At 38.0% G+C, this 15162-nt stretch overlaps 1 protein-coding gene across 4 annotated transcripts in view; it reads right to left on the reverse strand.

Moving 5' to 3' along the window:
* Positions 1–15162, reverse strand: part of LOC150090856 (uncharacterized) — a 187472-nt gene that overhangs the window by 47869 nt on the left and 124441 nt on the right. For all 4 annotated transcript variants that reach the window (XM_090373141.1, XM_090373134.1, XM_090373128.1 and 1 more), the window contains 8 exons: positions 10090–14034; positions 9387–9514; positions 8962–9244; positions 6681–6821; positions 6139–6214; positions 5615–5661; positions 5142–5383; positions 1721–1849 (listed from right to left, as the gene is read on the reverse strand). In XM_090373141.1, coding sequence (XP_090229267.1) covers positions 1721–1849; positions 5142–5383; positions 5615–5661; positions 6139–6214; positions 6681–6821; positions 8962–9244; positions 9387–9514; positions 10090–14034 — 4991 coding nt within the window. The remainder of the gene's footprint in view (positions 1–1720; positions 1850–5141; positions 5384–5614; positions 5662–6138; positions 6215–6680; positions 6822–8961; positions 9245–9386; positions 9515–10089; positions 14035–15162) is intronic.

The following is a 15162-nucleotide window of genomic DNA, read 5'->3' on the forward strand; positions in this document are numbered from 1 at the left end:
TTCTAAATATTTCTTATTTTGATCATTAATCCTTCGTACATAGAATAGAAACTGAAAAGCACTGTCCTTATTAGGGTAAAACCAAAGGCAAATGTTATTTGCAGCTGTTGTTAGCCTTCCACCTGGATAAGTTTGTGGATCGCAACTTGCATATCTTTCACCAGAGAATGGGTTTGGGATGTGGATTAATGCAATTCCATTTCAGTTAACAGATTTCATGGTACACTGCTTGGCCAAAATATTAGTAATCCCTATATTTAGCTGTGATTAATGCAGCACCATAGCATCATCAAACCGAGTTACTTGTAGCTCGCTCAAAGATTTTCAAATATTTGGCCACACAGTGTAGTGATCTCTTTCCTTTAAAATTTCGTGTTCATCTGCGTATTAATTGGATAATTTGGAATACATGTTCTGATCTCTTTCTATGATTTACCACCAGAAGGATTATACTACATTTTACTCTTCTAAGCTAGGTGGTTGCAAAATCTTAAAAACTTTATCAGTTAAGAGGTACGAATGTTCTGTTTGATTTCTGAAATGGAATAAAAGACAAGACAGGATTGGTTAACAGAAAAATCTTTATTGGAGACAGTTACAGAAGAAACAAAACAGTGTTAATATTAACATACATTGGAAAAAAAGTATTTTCTTTCAAATTGCAATGGCAGGTTTTATGGTATTCGGGAGGGAAGAAACATACAACTATTTCATTAAATCTAAGCGAGATGAAACAAAGCAATTTATATAAAATTGCTGTTTATACCATTAAATATTCAAAGAAAAGGCACTTGGAATTCGGTTTTATGACTGATTCAACAGGCACTCAGTTATGGTAGTTCATTTAATATTAAAGGTAGAATAAAATATTTAACCTTGAATCTCCGTATTAATTAATTTTAAGTAATTTAAAAATTTACAAGTAATCAACTTATTAACACTTGTTATTGACAATCCCGCTAACAGAAATTAGTTCAATTTGAGAGGTAAAATACAAAATCGGAAGATATACTTTAAAATGGTAATCATACGTACTATATGACCTTGAGACTAAAATCTTCACAAACGTCGAACAGATATTTGTTCCTAGCAGGAGTTTTGTTTAGATTTATCGACTGCGTTAAATCGGAAAGTCAGTTCTGAGTTTTAATTTATCGCTGGTTTGAGTTCAGTCGGATTATTTACTACGATCCTGTCACAATGAGAACAGATCGTTCCATTATCCCACCTTTATGAAGGTATTGTGGAAAGTAATTTTCTATTGCAATCTTATCCTCAATAAAATTAATTATAATCCTCGATTGAGGATTACTAACATTATGTAACTCGAACGATCTTTTCATAACTAAGTATCACAATTAATATCGCTATTGGGTCACAGGGGACATACAGTCTGTAGAAAAAAATGTACATTGTGTCACTCGGATAGTTCGTCACTGTCAATGCTGACACAAGAGGCGGAGTGGTGGCACACTGGGGATTATGCAGACGTGCTGAGAAAACACCGGCGAGATTCCTGCGGTTACCCCAGTGGTATGATTGTGTGGTCAGTTCAGCTAAGGTTCGTTCCTCAGGGATAATGACACCTCAGTGCCTCCAATACACAGCGAGCTTACGTAAGTAAGGTAACAAACAAAACCATTTTTTTTTCACGTTCATACAAGTGGTGTGTTCACCATCTGTCCATCATATGGTGACCCCTATAGGGTGGATGATTTACCTGTTTTGGGTGTTTGTGCTTAGCTCGAGGGATCACTACAGGTGGAACTGAGAGACCCGTTGACAGACTGCGATCCATGCTCAGCTCACTTTTCTTGCTGCTCTTCTTTGGAGTTGTGCTGACTTCATCCTGTAGAAAAAGAAATTACGTATCAAACGATTGATAATTTTTTTATTACAAATGTACTACAAATTATCAGCTCACAAGGAAATGCTTATCAACCACCATCATTAGTATAATCAAAAATAATAAATTAAGGATAAAAGTGAAACTCAGATTCACCGAATCTGATTATTTTGGTAATCTGATTCCAGAAATATATCTGGGATAAACGCTGTGCAATCTATTTTTTTCAGAAATTGTAAGCATTTTACAGTCGTGAACTTTAAATAATAAGAACCAACAACTACCGATGAAATCAGATAAATTACATTTCCTTGTTTGGAAAGCACGACGCGGGTAGATGGTTGAAACGATAATTGAAAAAAGCTATAGATAGACAAAATTGGGTAAGTTGTTCTCTGTAGACATTCATAATTTATACCTAAATTTAACTATTTCATTTAGCAAACTTTTATGGATATATAAAAATCTTCCCTTTGTAATTGTGTTATGAATTAGAGAATTATGCTATTTTGGATTTAAAACTGGTGTTATCCATCTATTGTTTTCCTTTTTCTATTTGCTTTCTTGGAATTGATAATTGGAGTCCAGATAAGATCCGAAACATCGTTAAAGTAGGGCGAGGTTATACGAAACTTATTTCGTGGTCAATGTACTATAATGTACAGTTTAACTCTAATTTTATTTCGTAGAATGAAGTATTTTACAATTTCAAGTTTTCTTTTTTGCTTTATGCTAATGATGTATATTTCTAACGTAATTTGCAATTCTGCTACTATTTCCCCCCCATCCCCCGTATTATTACTTAAATTTTGAAGTGTGTACAATGATTGCCCTGTCCCATTTTAAGGTTTCTCTGCAGAACAAGCTAATACAAGTAAATATCAAAGTAAACTTAATGAAGATACTTGCGCTGTTCATCTAATATCGATGAGCTTGAAATAATAGGTAAATTATTAAAAGCATAGGTAAATAAATTAATACAGAGTTATTTCGATAATAATTACTATCTACTAATTATAATTTCACAAAAATCCAACATGACCGGAGATAGGCAAGTCAAAATTTTTGATTTGTGTCGTTTTTCACTGCTAAAAGTGTTGATTTTAGTAGTGAATTGTAAAATTTATATAAAAGTATGACAATATAATGATTACTGTGTGTGTGAGATCCGAAATTGACCTTGAATTACACTGCTCGATAAAATTAGCAGAACAAAATGTTTTTCAAGTCAGTGTTGCCGAAGACGAAAATTTGATATAAAGGCATGCAAATTCTAGCGGATTTTTATTTCCGCTAGTTTAAAAACTAGCGGAAATAAAAACTCAATGACTATTCTGTAATCTGGAACACGTGGTAATCACGAATAAGATTCTAAGATGAATCACACGGTGGTTGAAGACCTGGTGGCCAGAGGGTTGTGATTAATGGATGTTCTTCTAATGGTGTAACGTCAGAAGTAGGGTTCCCAATTGACGGTTTGGGGATCACTGTTGTTTCTGATTTTCTTAAATGAAATTGACGAAGCGATAGAGAGTGTGATGTCAAAATTCGCAAATAATGTAAAGATTTGGAGAGTATTTAATGATCAGCGCTCCTTTAGAATGACTTGGATGGGATTCACAGTGGTCGTAAAAGCGGCAGTTATGCTTTAATTCAGAAAAATGCAAAGTCTTACACTTGGGAATTATATATAGGCCTTCTTTAATAATTTCGTGATTTTGGAGGGGCTATGAGGAGCCACTAGGTTGTTGTTGTTTTGGTTTTTAGGAGCATTAGCAACTAAGGCCATATTGCTCCGGGATATGCGGTGGTCATTCCCTGACCTTTCCGCATCCTCCGTATTTGGTGGTGACGGGCTCAAACCCCGGTCTAATCAAGAAGCGTGTGCTGCGCACTGCTGCTCCTTCCCACCTGGCTACGGAGGCGCCGAGGCACTAGGAATTATTAAAGAAAGCCTATGGTGTCCTATCGATGAGTAATCGAACATTTGCTTGTAAAGGTAGGAAGGTCGTGATCTTATAAGCAATTGTAAGACTGTGCTTCCAATACTGTGTCAAAGTATGGAATAAAAGACAGATTCTTGAAAGGATCTTTAGACGGGCAGTGCGCCTAGTGAGATCGGCAAAAGGGTGCCCATATGAGGAAAGACTTGGAATATGTGGACTGCAGAGCTTGGGGACCTCATTCACGTCTATAAGGCTCTGAGATGAATTAAGGCGAAATTTTCACTGTTATAAGTGATTTCAGAACTAGAGGCCATAAATTCAAATGGTTCACTGGATGTTTCCTCCTCACCTACCTGAGGAGGAAAAGACGTAGGTAGTTCATTTATTTATATTTTATATCTTGTTGTTTTTTTATTCTTACTATTTTTTTTATTTATTTTTGACTGGCACAGCAAAAGACTGGGGCTTCACTTCTCTATATGGCTATCGTGTGTACGCATATTCGTGAGCAAGAATTACTTGACGTAGAATATGTGTAAAAGGAGATAGGACATTTGTACAGTTTCGTAAATGTACGTGAGGATAGTTGCTTTGTTGGATGGAGAAATGAAAGTACGTGCTGCAGGTAGTCTGATCTATGTTTACGACTTTATCCAAGATCAGCATCCAGTATAAAGACTGAAAACTCACTGGAGCGAAGCACAAAGGATGTTTTCGTAGTTCGAAAGGAGCATAATGCATTGATCTTCAGTACTGTGGCCCTATGAGTAGTCTTTTCATATGGAAAAAAATGTGTCAGAGGAACTACTTCTACGCGTCCACCCATTGATGAACAGAAGATGCAATTAACTGCTCATTAATGGTCAGGCTCATTAATGAATAGGCAATGGACAGAGTGGGATCTGACTATTGAGGTTGATGGTGTTCCAACTACATTATCCCAGATCTTGAATTGATATCAACAAGTGGCATCTTTAAGAAGTTGCCACAGTTCGTCCTGTGACTTCAGTATGTTCCTCAAGGTGGACAGAGGTCAACGCTTTAGGACAACAGAAGGCATTCTGAGAACTATAGATCGTACTCTCGCCACTTTTCAACAAACAAGACTGTCGATGATATCAGTCGCTTCTGGAACATTTGAGATAGTCATACAGGATGTCGGAGTTGTCACTTCTTTTTGGACAATACCCATAACTTCTGTTTGAAAAAAAATTACATTTGTCATGGCTTTAAAAAGGTAACTTTACTCTTGTTTTTTCAACGATAGATGACATCATACGAGACATGTGAAAAAATTACCCACACTTTATCAGAATATAATGTGTAGTTTAATAAACCGATTCACTTACCCCAAATCCGTCGTATGCATGCAACGGTCTGGCACCATGCTCTCCACTGCTCTCGCTAGAGGAATCCATAATCATGGCTTTTTTATCAAGAGTTCCCGCTAGGGGTCCAACCATTCCGCGAAACATATTATTAGCTTTCATCTTTTGATTACGGCGGCGACGAAGACGACGACATCCGCATAGGAGACATAACATGGTCACGATTAACAAGGCAAGAGCTATTGGAAGTACGATGGCCAACACTGGGAAAAAATATAATAAAATAAATAATAAGAAATGATGTGTAAGAATACAATCACACATATGACAACAGGATTGTTATTTACCTAAGCATGGGACCAAAAAATGGCTTCAATATTCAGCTAATATATTACAGTGTACTTTTATTTTCTATTTATTTATCCATCCATCTAAAGTATTGTAGTGCAAGAAGCGAGTAGACTAATATATTAGGAGTATTAAAAAGAACTTACCCATTCCGTTTATTTCGCATTGTCTGCCAAGGTACATTCGGTGGCACCTGAAGAAGAAAAATAAAAATACGAAGAATTTAATTATTTAAAATTGTTCCAGAAATCAAAATAAATAAAAACATTGAAGGACAGTGCAGTGGAAGACGTGTAAAATAATCAATTTCCGATGAGTTATGAGATTTCTAACAGCAGAATGCGTAGCTGTGAAACACCCCTCATGACATTTTTAAAATAATACAAACGATGAAAACATTTCGTCTGTTTTTGAAACATGTACTGACATGTACGGACATTTATCTTACTGTATAAAGTGTTGAAATGATTCATTTATAGACATAATTAAAGCCAAATGTACGAACTTGTTTTATTCTGTATGTCTTATTAGAATTTATTATTTAAAATATTTATTTGTAAGGTTAATCGTGGAAATAAATTGTTACGCCGAACTCTCTTCTTTAAGAAATTTTCTTTGGCTATTAAGAGTGACGTCAACTGAAATGACATCTTTAAGCAACAACACTCACCTGCAGAACTTCTTGTCATCTTCAGTCATGATGCAGTCGCCTCTTCCATTACAGAATTCGCAGTTCTTGATCTCTCCTGCAGATGAGACAAATTAAAAACTATGATTAGAAACGACTATTAAAAACAGTTTTAAAATTATGAATAGTATTAAATTCTTTGAATCAATAAATGAAATGAAATGAATTCTGTGAATAGAATTAAATGAATTCTAAAGAATAGAATGAATAGAATTAAAAACTATGATAATAAACCATAAAATTCTACAATTTTATATATAAATTGCCTTTTTTACGCTCATTTTACAAATATGCAGTCTCATCTTTTAAAGAAACAAAACTGCCATCTAACCACTTTCACTTCTTTGTGTACGAATATTTATATATATATAAATATTTAAGTTTTGTTACTTTGTTAGTGGTGTTCTTTAAATAGTTGAAGAAATTAATGAATTTTCAAGAAGTAATTAAATTGTTTATTAAGTAATATTTTTAGGATTTTAGTAAATAACATAAGTAATAAATAACGTATAATAAATTCTTACCAGAGCATATTCTACCCGGGAAATCTTGATCTAGATCATCGTAGCCTTCTTTACACCAACAAGTATATGTTCCAGGGATATTTGTACAGATGGCGCCTCGAGCGCAATCGTTATATTCCTCATCGGCACATTCGTCGAAGTCTAAAATTACGAGATATTGATTCAAATTAGAAGTTTAAATATATTCAAATTGCAGTCAAAAGATTCTTATAAAACTCGCGCATCAGATTTAGTCCTCCTCTCTTATTTAAACGAAAATCTATTTTCATTGAAAACTAAATCAACAGTGCAATAATGATTCCTAAGGTAGCACTGATGATAAATTTTATTTTAGCTATTAATATATCCTTTCACATTGTATTTTTAATTTTTATCTCTTTCTCTCCTTTCATATTGGAGTTAAGCATTTTTCTCCCCTGTATCTTTATTGTTACATAAGTAAATTGTGGATTATGAAAAGGCATTTGACTCCATACAGCATAAGGCAATGTTTCGGGCACTGGAAAGACAAGGCATAGATACTCCATATATTATGATTTTGAAGAAAATATATGAGAGTGCTACATCCTTTATTAGACTAGACAAAGACAGTAGCAAATTTAAAATCGAGAAAGGAGTTCGACAAGGAGACACAATATCTCCGAAGCTGTTTACTGCTGCCCTTGAGGAAGCTTTCAGAAGATTAGACTGGTCGCAGAAAGGAGTCAATGTGAACGGAGAGTACCTAAACCATTTACGATTTGCAGATGACATTGTGGTCATAAGCCACGATCCCAAAGAATTAGAGGAAAATCTTAATCAGTTATGCACAGTTAGTAAGGATTTTGGACTAAAGATGAATATGGCTAAAACAAAAGTAATGATGAACAAGTATGCCACGGAAAGGGAAATAATGATTGAAGGAGCAGTAATTGAAAAGGTGGAGTCATATACTTATCTGGGACAAGTTATTAGCTGTAATAATGATAAATGGCTGGAAGTCAAGAGAAGAATAAATTTTGGATGGATAGCATTCAGGAAATATAGTCACATACTGAAGAGCAATATCCCAGTTTGTCTGAAACGTAAAATAATGAACCAATGTATACTCCCCACCATGATTTATGGAAGTGAAACTTGGGCACTCACCAAAAGAATGGAAGAGAATGGAACGAATTATATTGGGAATCAGACTGTTAGATAAGAAGAGAAACACATGGATTAGGCAGCAAACTCAAGTAAAGGACATTCTTATCAAAACTAAAGAACTTAAATGGTCTTGGGCAGGACACATAGCTCGAAGGCATGATGACAGATGGACTAAGAAAATAACAGAATGGTACCCAAGAGGAGCTAGAAGAAAACCTGGAAGACAACGGCGGAGATGGACAGATGAAATTCACGAGTTTGTGGGTAGTAAATGGATGGCCATTGCACAAAACAGAAGGAACTGGAAAGTTGCTGGAGAGGCCTTCATCCTGCAGTGGATTGAAAATAGCTGATGATGATGAAGTAAATTGCATCAAAACAGTTGAACTTTGAATTAAGCAGTAAGGCTTTACAGTAACTGCTACAGTGGTGGACAAAAAATTAAGATGCAGTTAACTTAATGCACTTACCCCTTGTCAATTCAACTGAAACTGTGCACTTAGATGAGTAACTTATCCAGATATACAAACATGAGCTGTTTTAAAATAGAGTGGTCTAACTGTGCTCCATGCAGTTCGCTTGCATGGATATAGGGCACAATATCCATACAATTAAGCCGTGGAACTGCCACAGTAACATCCCAAAAATAAAACTAATTTTTTTTTTTTTTGTATTTTTAAACGGGAATCCAGTTAAAATCGAATTAAATACTGGTGTCCTGTAGAAGTACTCGACACGGTACTCCCATACCCAGTTTTATTGACTTGTATAAATTTATTTTGATAACTATTGCACTCTCCGATCTACTCCTTTCAATCTCTGTCAATTTTTTTTCTTTGTAAATTATCCCTTAAAATTGAGGTCCTGTTCTGATCCAAGGTCTGAATAAAAACAATAATAACTATCTTTGTAATGTCTAATAGTTATAATCGGGATATTTATTCACTGGTGGCTGTTAAAATTTACAGCAACATCTGTCTACGTATATTATTTCTTCGATATTGTTAAATATGCAAACACTTAAAAAGCTGATTCAAAATGGCGACCCGTCTCTGCCCTGGAAATTCCAAGGCAATCAGAGGGGACTCCAGTGAGTGTGAATTTTACAACATTTTAAGCTAAAATTGAAATCAAATTTTGTATTGTGATTTACCTTTAACGTCTTCGATTCTTTGCACAATCGGGCTCACTACCGATTCCGATGCGTTCAGCGTTTCTATATCCGGAACGGGTTCCTCTAAAGATTTCGCCAGTTCATCTTTAAGCAGGCTTTCATTGGCTAGCGACCTGCTACTTACTTGAACAGTAAGATTCACAATCACGCCATCAATGGAATCTACCCCATTATAGAGCCGTCTTCCGTCTACAACACTATTGACCCCTGTTCCTAAGTAATTGCTGCTTACCCTCGGCGATTTGCTGTAAGCTTCGTCGATCTAAGGAGGGGAAAAAAACAATTTTTTACCTTACCCGTACTTTAACTTTATAAATTTTTATTATTTGATTCAGTTAATTAAATGTTACTTTATATATAAACATTTCATAAATGTGTATATTCGTTGCAGAGCGAAATCTTACCAGCTTCTGTGCATTTCCCACAAGTTCATTGAACTCTGGAGACGAGCTGTTGGAGAATTCTTGCTTGTAAGCAACATCAGCATCACCCATCTTCAGAACCCGCATCAGTATCAGGAACGAATGAGCCTCTACAGGTAAGAAAACATCATTACTAAAACATTCCAGTAAATATATTAAAAGTAATGTAAATAAGAGCGCCGCATTAGATAGGAATTCTAAATTTCTCAAACAATAGTTTTGTCTTTTCAAATGTAACATTATGTGAGGAATTAAGAGAAAGTTAATCGGAAGGTATGATTTTTAAATCACTGTGTTGGCGTGTTAAAATGTACACTGCATAGGAGAAGCAATATTTTAATAAAACTGGCATTCAAAGGTACCATATCTTCCTTAAAGCGACCTCTTATGAAGGATTTTGACCTTCCATTATCAACTCATAGGGCAACAGAACTTTTCACATGTCAAGAGAGAGAGACTGCGTCAGCTTATTAGAGAATAGTAATGGAAATTCACAAAGAGTAATTGCCAATGCATAAATATTAAAGGGAGCGTACTGCCGTTGTATATATATATCAGCCCTAATGACGTAGGCGAATAAAACTACGTCTATATTTGTGTAAACGCGGTCAAAAAAAAAAGTTGGATACGCAATAAGTCTAGAAGTTCTTAATAGAAAAAGAGTATGCGCGCGCGTTGCACTCACCTTCACAGAGCGGATTTCCTTTCCTCCTTGCGAATCCAGGTTTGCACTCGCAAGACCATTGGCCTGCCATCTTCTTGCACACTTCTTTGTTTTCAGCACGGCAGTCAGGCAGACACCAGTCGGTTTCATCTTTCTTCGGGTGCTTCCTTAGTTTTCGATCTGAAGTAGTAACTGGAGGAGGAGGTGTCGTCGGTGGTCGAGTTGGGAATTGCAGTTTGGGTTTAATTCCAGTGAAGGGTGGACGGGGAGTTGTGGCTTCTGTAGATCTTGTCGGAGGTTTGAAGAGAACTACCGGCTTCCTACCCGCCGTAGTCTTGGGGGTAGTGGGTAGACTAAAGGGATATCTAGGTCTTGATGTCGCATTTCTGTCTATTATTCGGATTGGAGAGTCTGCAGAGGAGGAGGAGGAGGAAGAAACGTCCACTGTTGCCGTAGATTCAGAATAAAGGGTTGGTTTCACTGGAACCGTTGGAATCAGCAGCGTCCTGATGACTGTGGTAGAGATGGAATTGAAGATCAGTGTGGTGGTGGTAACTGTTGTGGTGGACTCAGACTGTCTGATGGTTGGGACAACCTGAACTGTCTCTGTAGGCTCGGGGAGAGTACCAAGAATGGTTCTAGTACCGATAATAGTCGAAACAAAAGTTCTCGGAGGTATCGTTGTCAGAATCGTGTTGATAGCCACTGTTCTTGTCACTGTCTCGACACTCGTCACATAGCGAGTGGATTCCAATGAGAGTTCGGGCACTTGCTGGCCTGGTAGCGGGAAGAAAAACGTTGTGTCTCCAGAGGAACTTTCTGTAATCACGTGAAGTTTCTCTGTTGATGACTTTGAATCAACGGGGAATACTGGGAAGGTTCCAAAGATAGTTGTGGCTCCTGATATATCTTGAGTGCTTGGTTTGATGTTCTCTCGAACTGTGTCGAAAAATATAGTTTGAATTCCAACTACAGACGATGTAGCCACAGATCCTATTGTTATTTCAGATTCTGTCTTGACCTTCTCTGATGGTTGTCGTGCATCTGAGATTCCAAAGAATATAGTTTCTGCACCAGTCATCAGCGTTGTTTTCTCATTGCTACTAGCAATAGATGGTGTAGATTTAACTCCTGTTTCAAGAGAGTAAATATCAACACTGCTTTGCAATCCTGGTTGATCGGTAACCCTTATAACCCCGCTGAGGTCAACCTGGGATGAAGTTCCAACTATTTGAACTTCCGAGGCTTTAGTTGGAAGGATAAAGACTGTATTTTCTCCTGCCATCACCTCAACATTTTGAAGTGATGAACCTGATGACCCATCTTGTCTAACAGAAATATCTGCCACAGGTCCTAAATCAGAAACCGGAGTGAAGCCAGTTAAAAGTGTTCCTGGATCGAGTATGGTTATTATAGATTGATCGCTACTTGATATCTTATCGGATTTATCAGGCTGTTGGAGGACACTGATGCTTGTGCTACGTCCTATGGCCCCTATCGGTATGTAAACAGGTTCTTCGGCATTACTGACTGTCACTCCGCCACTTGGAGGCAATTCAGGTTGGTCTCTGCTTGTAGCGGCTGGACTAGCAGTGGAAAGAATGCTTGGATTACTGCCGTTCTTAGTAGCACCGCTGGCAAATAAATTGACGATTCCTTTTATAGCTTCTCCAAGATTTCCGGCATAGTTCGTGTTTCCAAGAAGATCCGATAGTTCAAAAACAGTTCCTGGTTTAATTTCTGTTACTGATGAGCTGCTTCCTTTTGTAGGTAAAGCTTCTGCTTCTGGCGTTTCTTCCATGCCTGCCAAAGACGTGTGGGAATTGAAGTCTGGTTCAGTGAGTCGGGTCACTGCACCATCAGTCCCAGTAATCAGAATTATTGTTGAATTTTCGGAGATCATGGTAGTTCCGTTGTCAACCGTAACATGCTTAGTGGGACTAGTTAGCACAGAACTGCTGCTGCTGTAAGTGGTAGGCAAACCGCTTACCACGTGGTGAGGTAGAGCTGGAGTTTCTGTCAAAGATGTACTGACATCAGCTGAGTCGCTAAATGTTGCCGACCAGTCCGCTTCTGATGAAGACGAGGTGGACTGGATCTGTCCTGGAACAATGAAGTCCGTAAATAAGATTAGCGTCGAACCGTCGGCATCCGTAGTGGGTGTTCCTGTGAGTACCGATGCAGATGCTTCTACGGAAGATTCTTCCTGTGATTCTCTCTCGACCGTGAAGCTACTCAGTACTTCCGAGTCAGTGAAAGGACTACTGACATCCACGTGCACACTGCTGCCTACCACTACCCTGGTCTCTACTCTCGCGTCTTCAATTACGGGACTGACTGTAGCCTCATCTGCAGATTCGCTGGAGATAACAGTCACAATGCTGATAATCTCCTCAACGGGACTGGCTACGGATACAGATGAATCAACTCGAACAACAGTTTCATCCACGGCAGAAGTTTTAATAGGAGTTTCTACGGTGCTGCTACCTGGTGTCTTCTGAATGGTAACGTACTGAGTCACGACAGTTTCACTGTCCCTGACAATTGTTTCTGTACCACGAATAGATGTAATATTATAAGTATACGTAGTGTAGAAGGTTAAGACCTCGCTTGTAGGCGATGGAGTTGGGAAGATTGGTGAATCTCTGGAAACGTCGGTGCTTCTCACTGTGGGAATGGTGAATGTCGTTAGATCTGGAGTGCTTGTGCGTTCCACGGAAGTTTCGGTAGAACTTACTTGGCCTGCAGGAACGAAGAGCGTAATGTATGAGGTAGCCACTTCCTCTCGACTGGATAAGAATGTGCTCGAGTCTCTGAAGAGAGTTGTAAAATAGGTGAGGGTTGTATATTGGGTGTGAACTGAAGGTACTAGGTCTTGGAACGAACTTCCGGAATCCTGTTTATTGTAAGGTTCTGATGGCTGCAATTTTGTGGCGGATGGCGAACTGTCAAAGAGATAAGAAGGCAGAGTCTGAGTGCTGGATTCGCTTGCAGAACTTGACTGATGGACGGGTTCAGTGACTATGCTGGACTGGACCTCTTCTATTGATGACAAGATGGTCTGCTCTCCACTGAACAGAGTAATGTAATGGGTCTGCGTGCTGTAGTCAGTCCTGGTAGTGTAGAGTTGTTGGCTTGGGGGGACGCTGTGGCTGCTTCTTGTACTAGCCAGAGTGGGAACAATAGCGACGTCATCGCCGAGGGTAAAGGTCACGGTGTTGGTGACAACATCCTCAGTGGGGGAGACACTCGTTTCTGTGCCTTGGAATATCGTGACAAAGTTAGTGTACGTGGTATAGTATGTGCGAGTGACGACAGATGGCGTTGATTTCTCGGTTGTTTTGAGCTCGGTTTGGTAGAAAGTAGTTGGAGTTGGCATGATGGTTCTTGTGAAGGTAAAAGTCTCCATGGTTGTAATCACTTCCGATTTGATCTCTTCGATGGGACTTACGAAGGTGCTGGTACCGTTGAAAAGGGTTGCGTAGAAAGTAAAGGTGTTGTAAGAGGTGCTGGTGACTAGTCCTGTGCTGGTTTCAGTCACAGTTCGAGGTGCAGCTGCAGCAGGAAGGAGACTGGAGGGAGACATTAAGTCGGTCCTTATCATATGAACTTCTGGAACTGTGAGCACATTAGTGATCACCTGTTCCGAACTCGACACTACAGGCGTGGAATCCGAAAAGAAGGTGGTGAAGTAAGTATATGTGGTGTAAAACGTTTTAGTGTCGTATAGTGTCACGACGTCATTCTTGTCTTTCATCACCACTGCATCCGTAACCATTGTCGGCTGTAAGGTCAGAGTTGTAATTGGCTGAGGTCTGAACTCTGTGGCATCACCATCATTTCCACTGGCTACAATTAGAGTGACTCCATTCGATACTCTCGTTACCAGATTCGGCCTTCCTCCAACGCTTACTTGTCCTCCTATGGTTTGCGGTCTGTTGGACACCAGGATGGGTGACAACGTTTCTATGATTATGCAAAAAAATAAGCAGAAAATTTAGTCAGCTAATTAAAAACAAATAAATATAATGACTTTAAGTAATCTACCTTTGCTATTACCTTATTAAAATGAAAACAATAGATCTAAGCCTCACTGAGTGTTGGGTGCTTCGATAGTCTTCCACAAAGTGGAGACTCGCCATGAATCTTTGATCACTAGGGAACTGTAAATAATCCATGAATAGACACAATTTGGCCTCAGTAGCCCTTGTGTCGTTAAACCCATTAAAACCAACAACAACAACATCACAAATCCAATAGTGTTTGTGAAGCGTACCTTATTTCTGCCATTTTAATGCGTTAAAACGAAATTTGTGTCAAAGTTAATTTTATTTTTTGGTTTTTTTTATCTGAGCAATGAAAATTTTTAAACTGAAAATTCAAATAATTAAAGCCGATCAACGAAACAGTAATTTATCTTTTACATTTTTGAAATTACACAAAAGTTAAAACTACATTCGATTTAAAAAAAAAAATTAATCTGCATTTAGATGAAAACAATAGAAAATTAAAATAAACTAATTAAAATAGTCATCATCTTAATATTATATACTTATGTTGTGAATTCAAGATGTATAAGTATATTTATATATCTGCAGTGTAGAAGACGTAATTTTAAATAGATTCAAATGAACTAATGAGACTCGTGACAGAGAAGAAAAATGCATGGGATGCAAATAAATTATCAGGCGACTCAGAAGTCTATGGCAGATATAAGTTAGTCTGTAATCAGGTCACAAAGGAGGTTTGGCAGGCGAAGGCAGATTACGAGAAATCCTTGGCAAAAGATGCTAAGAAAAACAGCAAGGATTTCTTTACTTATATAAACTCTAAAAGGAAGGGCATGAATCTGATTGGTTCACTTGATATCGATGGATCGACTGTTGATGATCCTGCTCAGATAGCAAACAAACTGAATGAGTATTTTGCATCTACATTCACACATCAGGAATTATTAAGGTTTGAAAATGCCACAAGGTTATCAAATTGTAGCATGGTGCTTAATGATTTTGTAATAACTGAGAGCAAAGTGGAAGAGAAATTGTCGAAGTTAAACATAAGAAAGGCACCTGGGGTGGATGGGATCTATCCAGT

Source organism: Mastigoproctus giganteus, chromosome 1 (assembly GCF_048544385.1).
Source record: "Mastigoproctus giganteus isolate SK-2022 chromosome 1, ASM4854438v1, whole genome shotgun sequence".
Classification (NCBI taxonomy): domain Eukaryota; kingdom Metazoa; phylum Arthropoda; class Arachnida; order Uropygi; family Thelyphonidae; genus Mastigoproctus; species Mastigoproctus giganteus.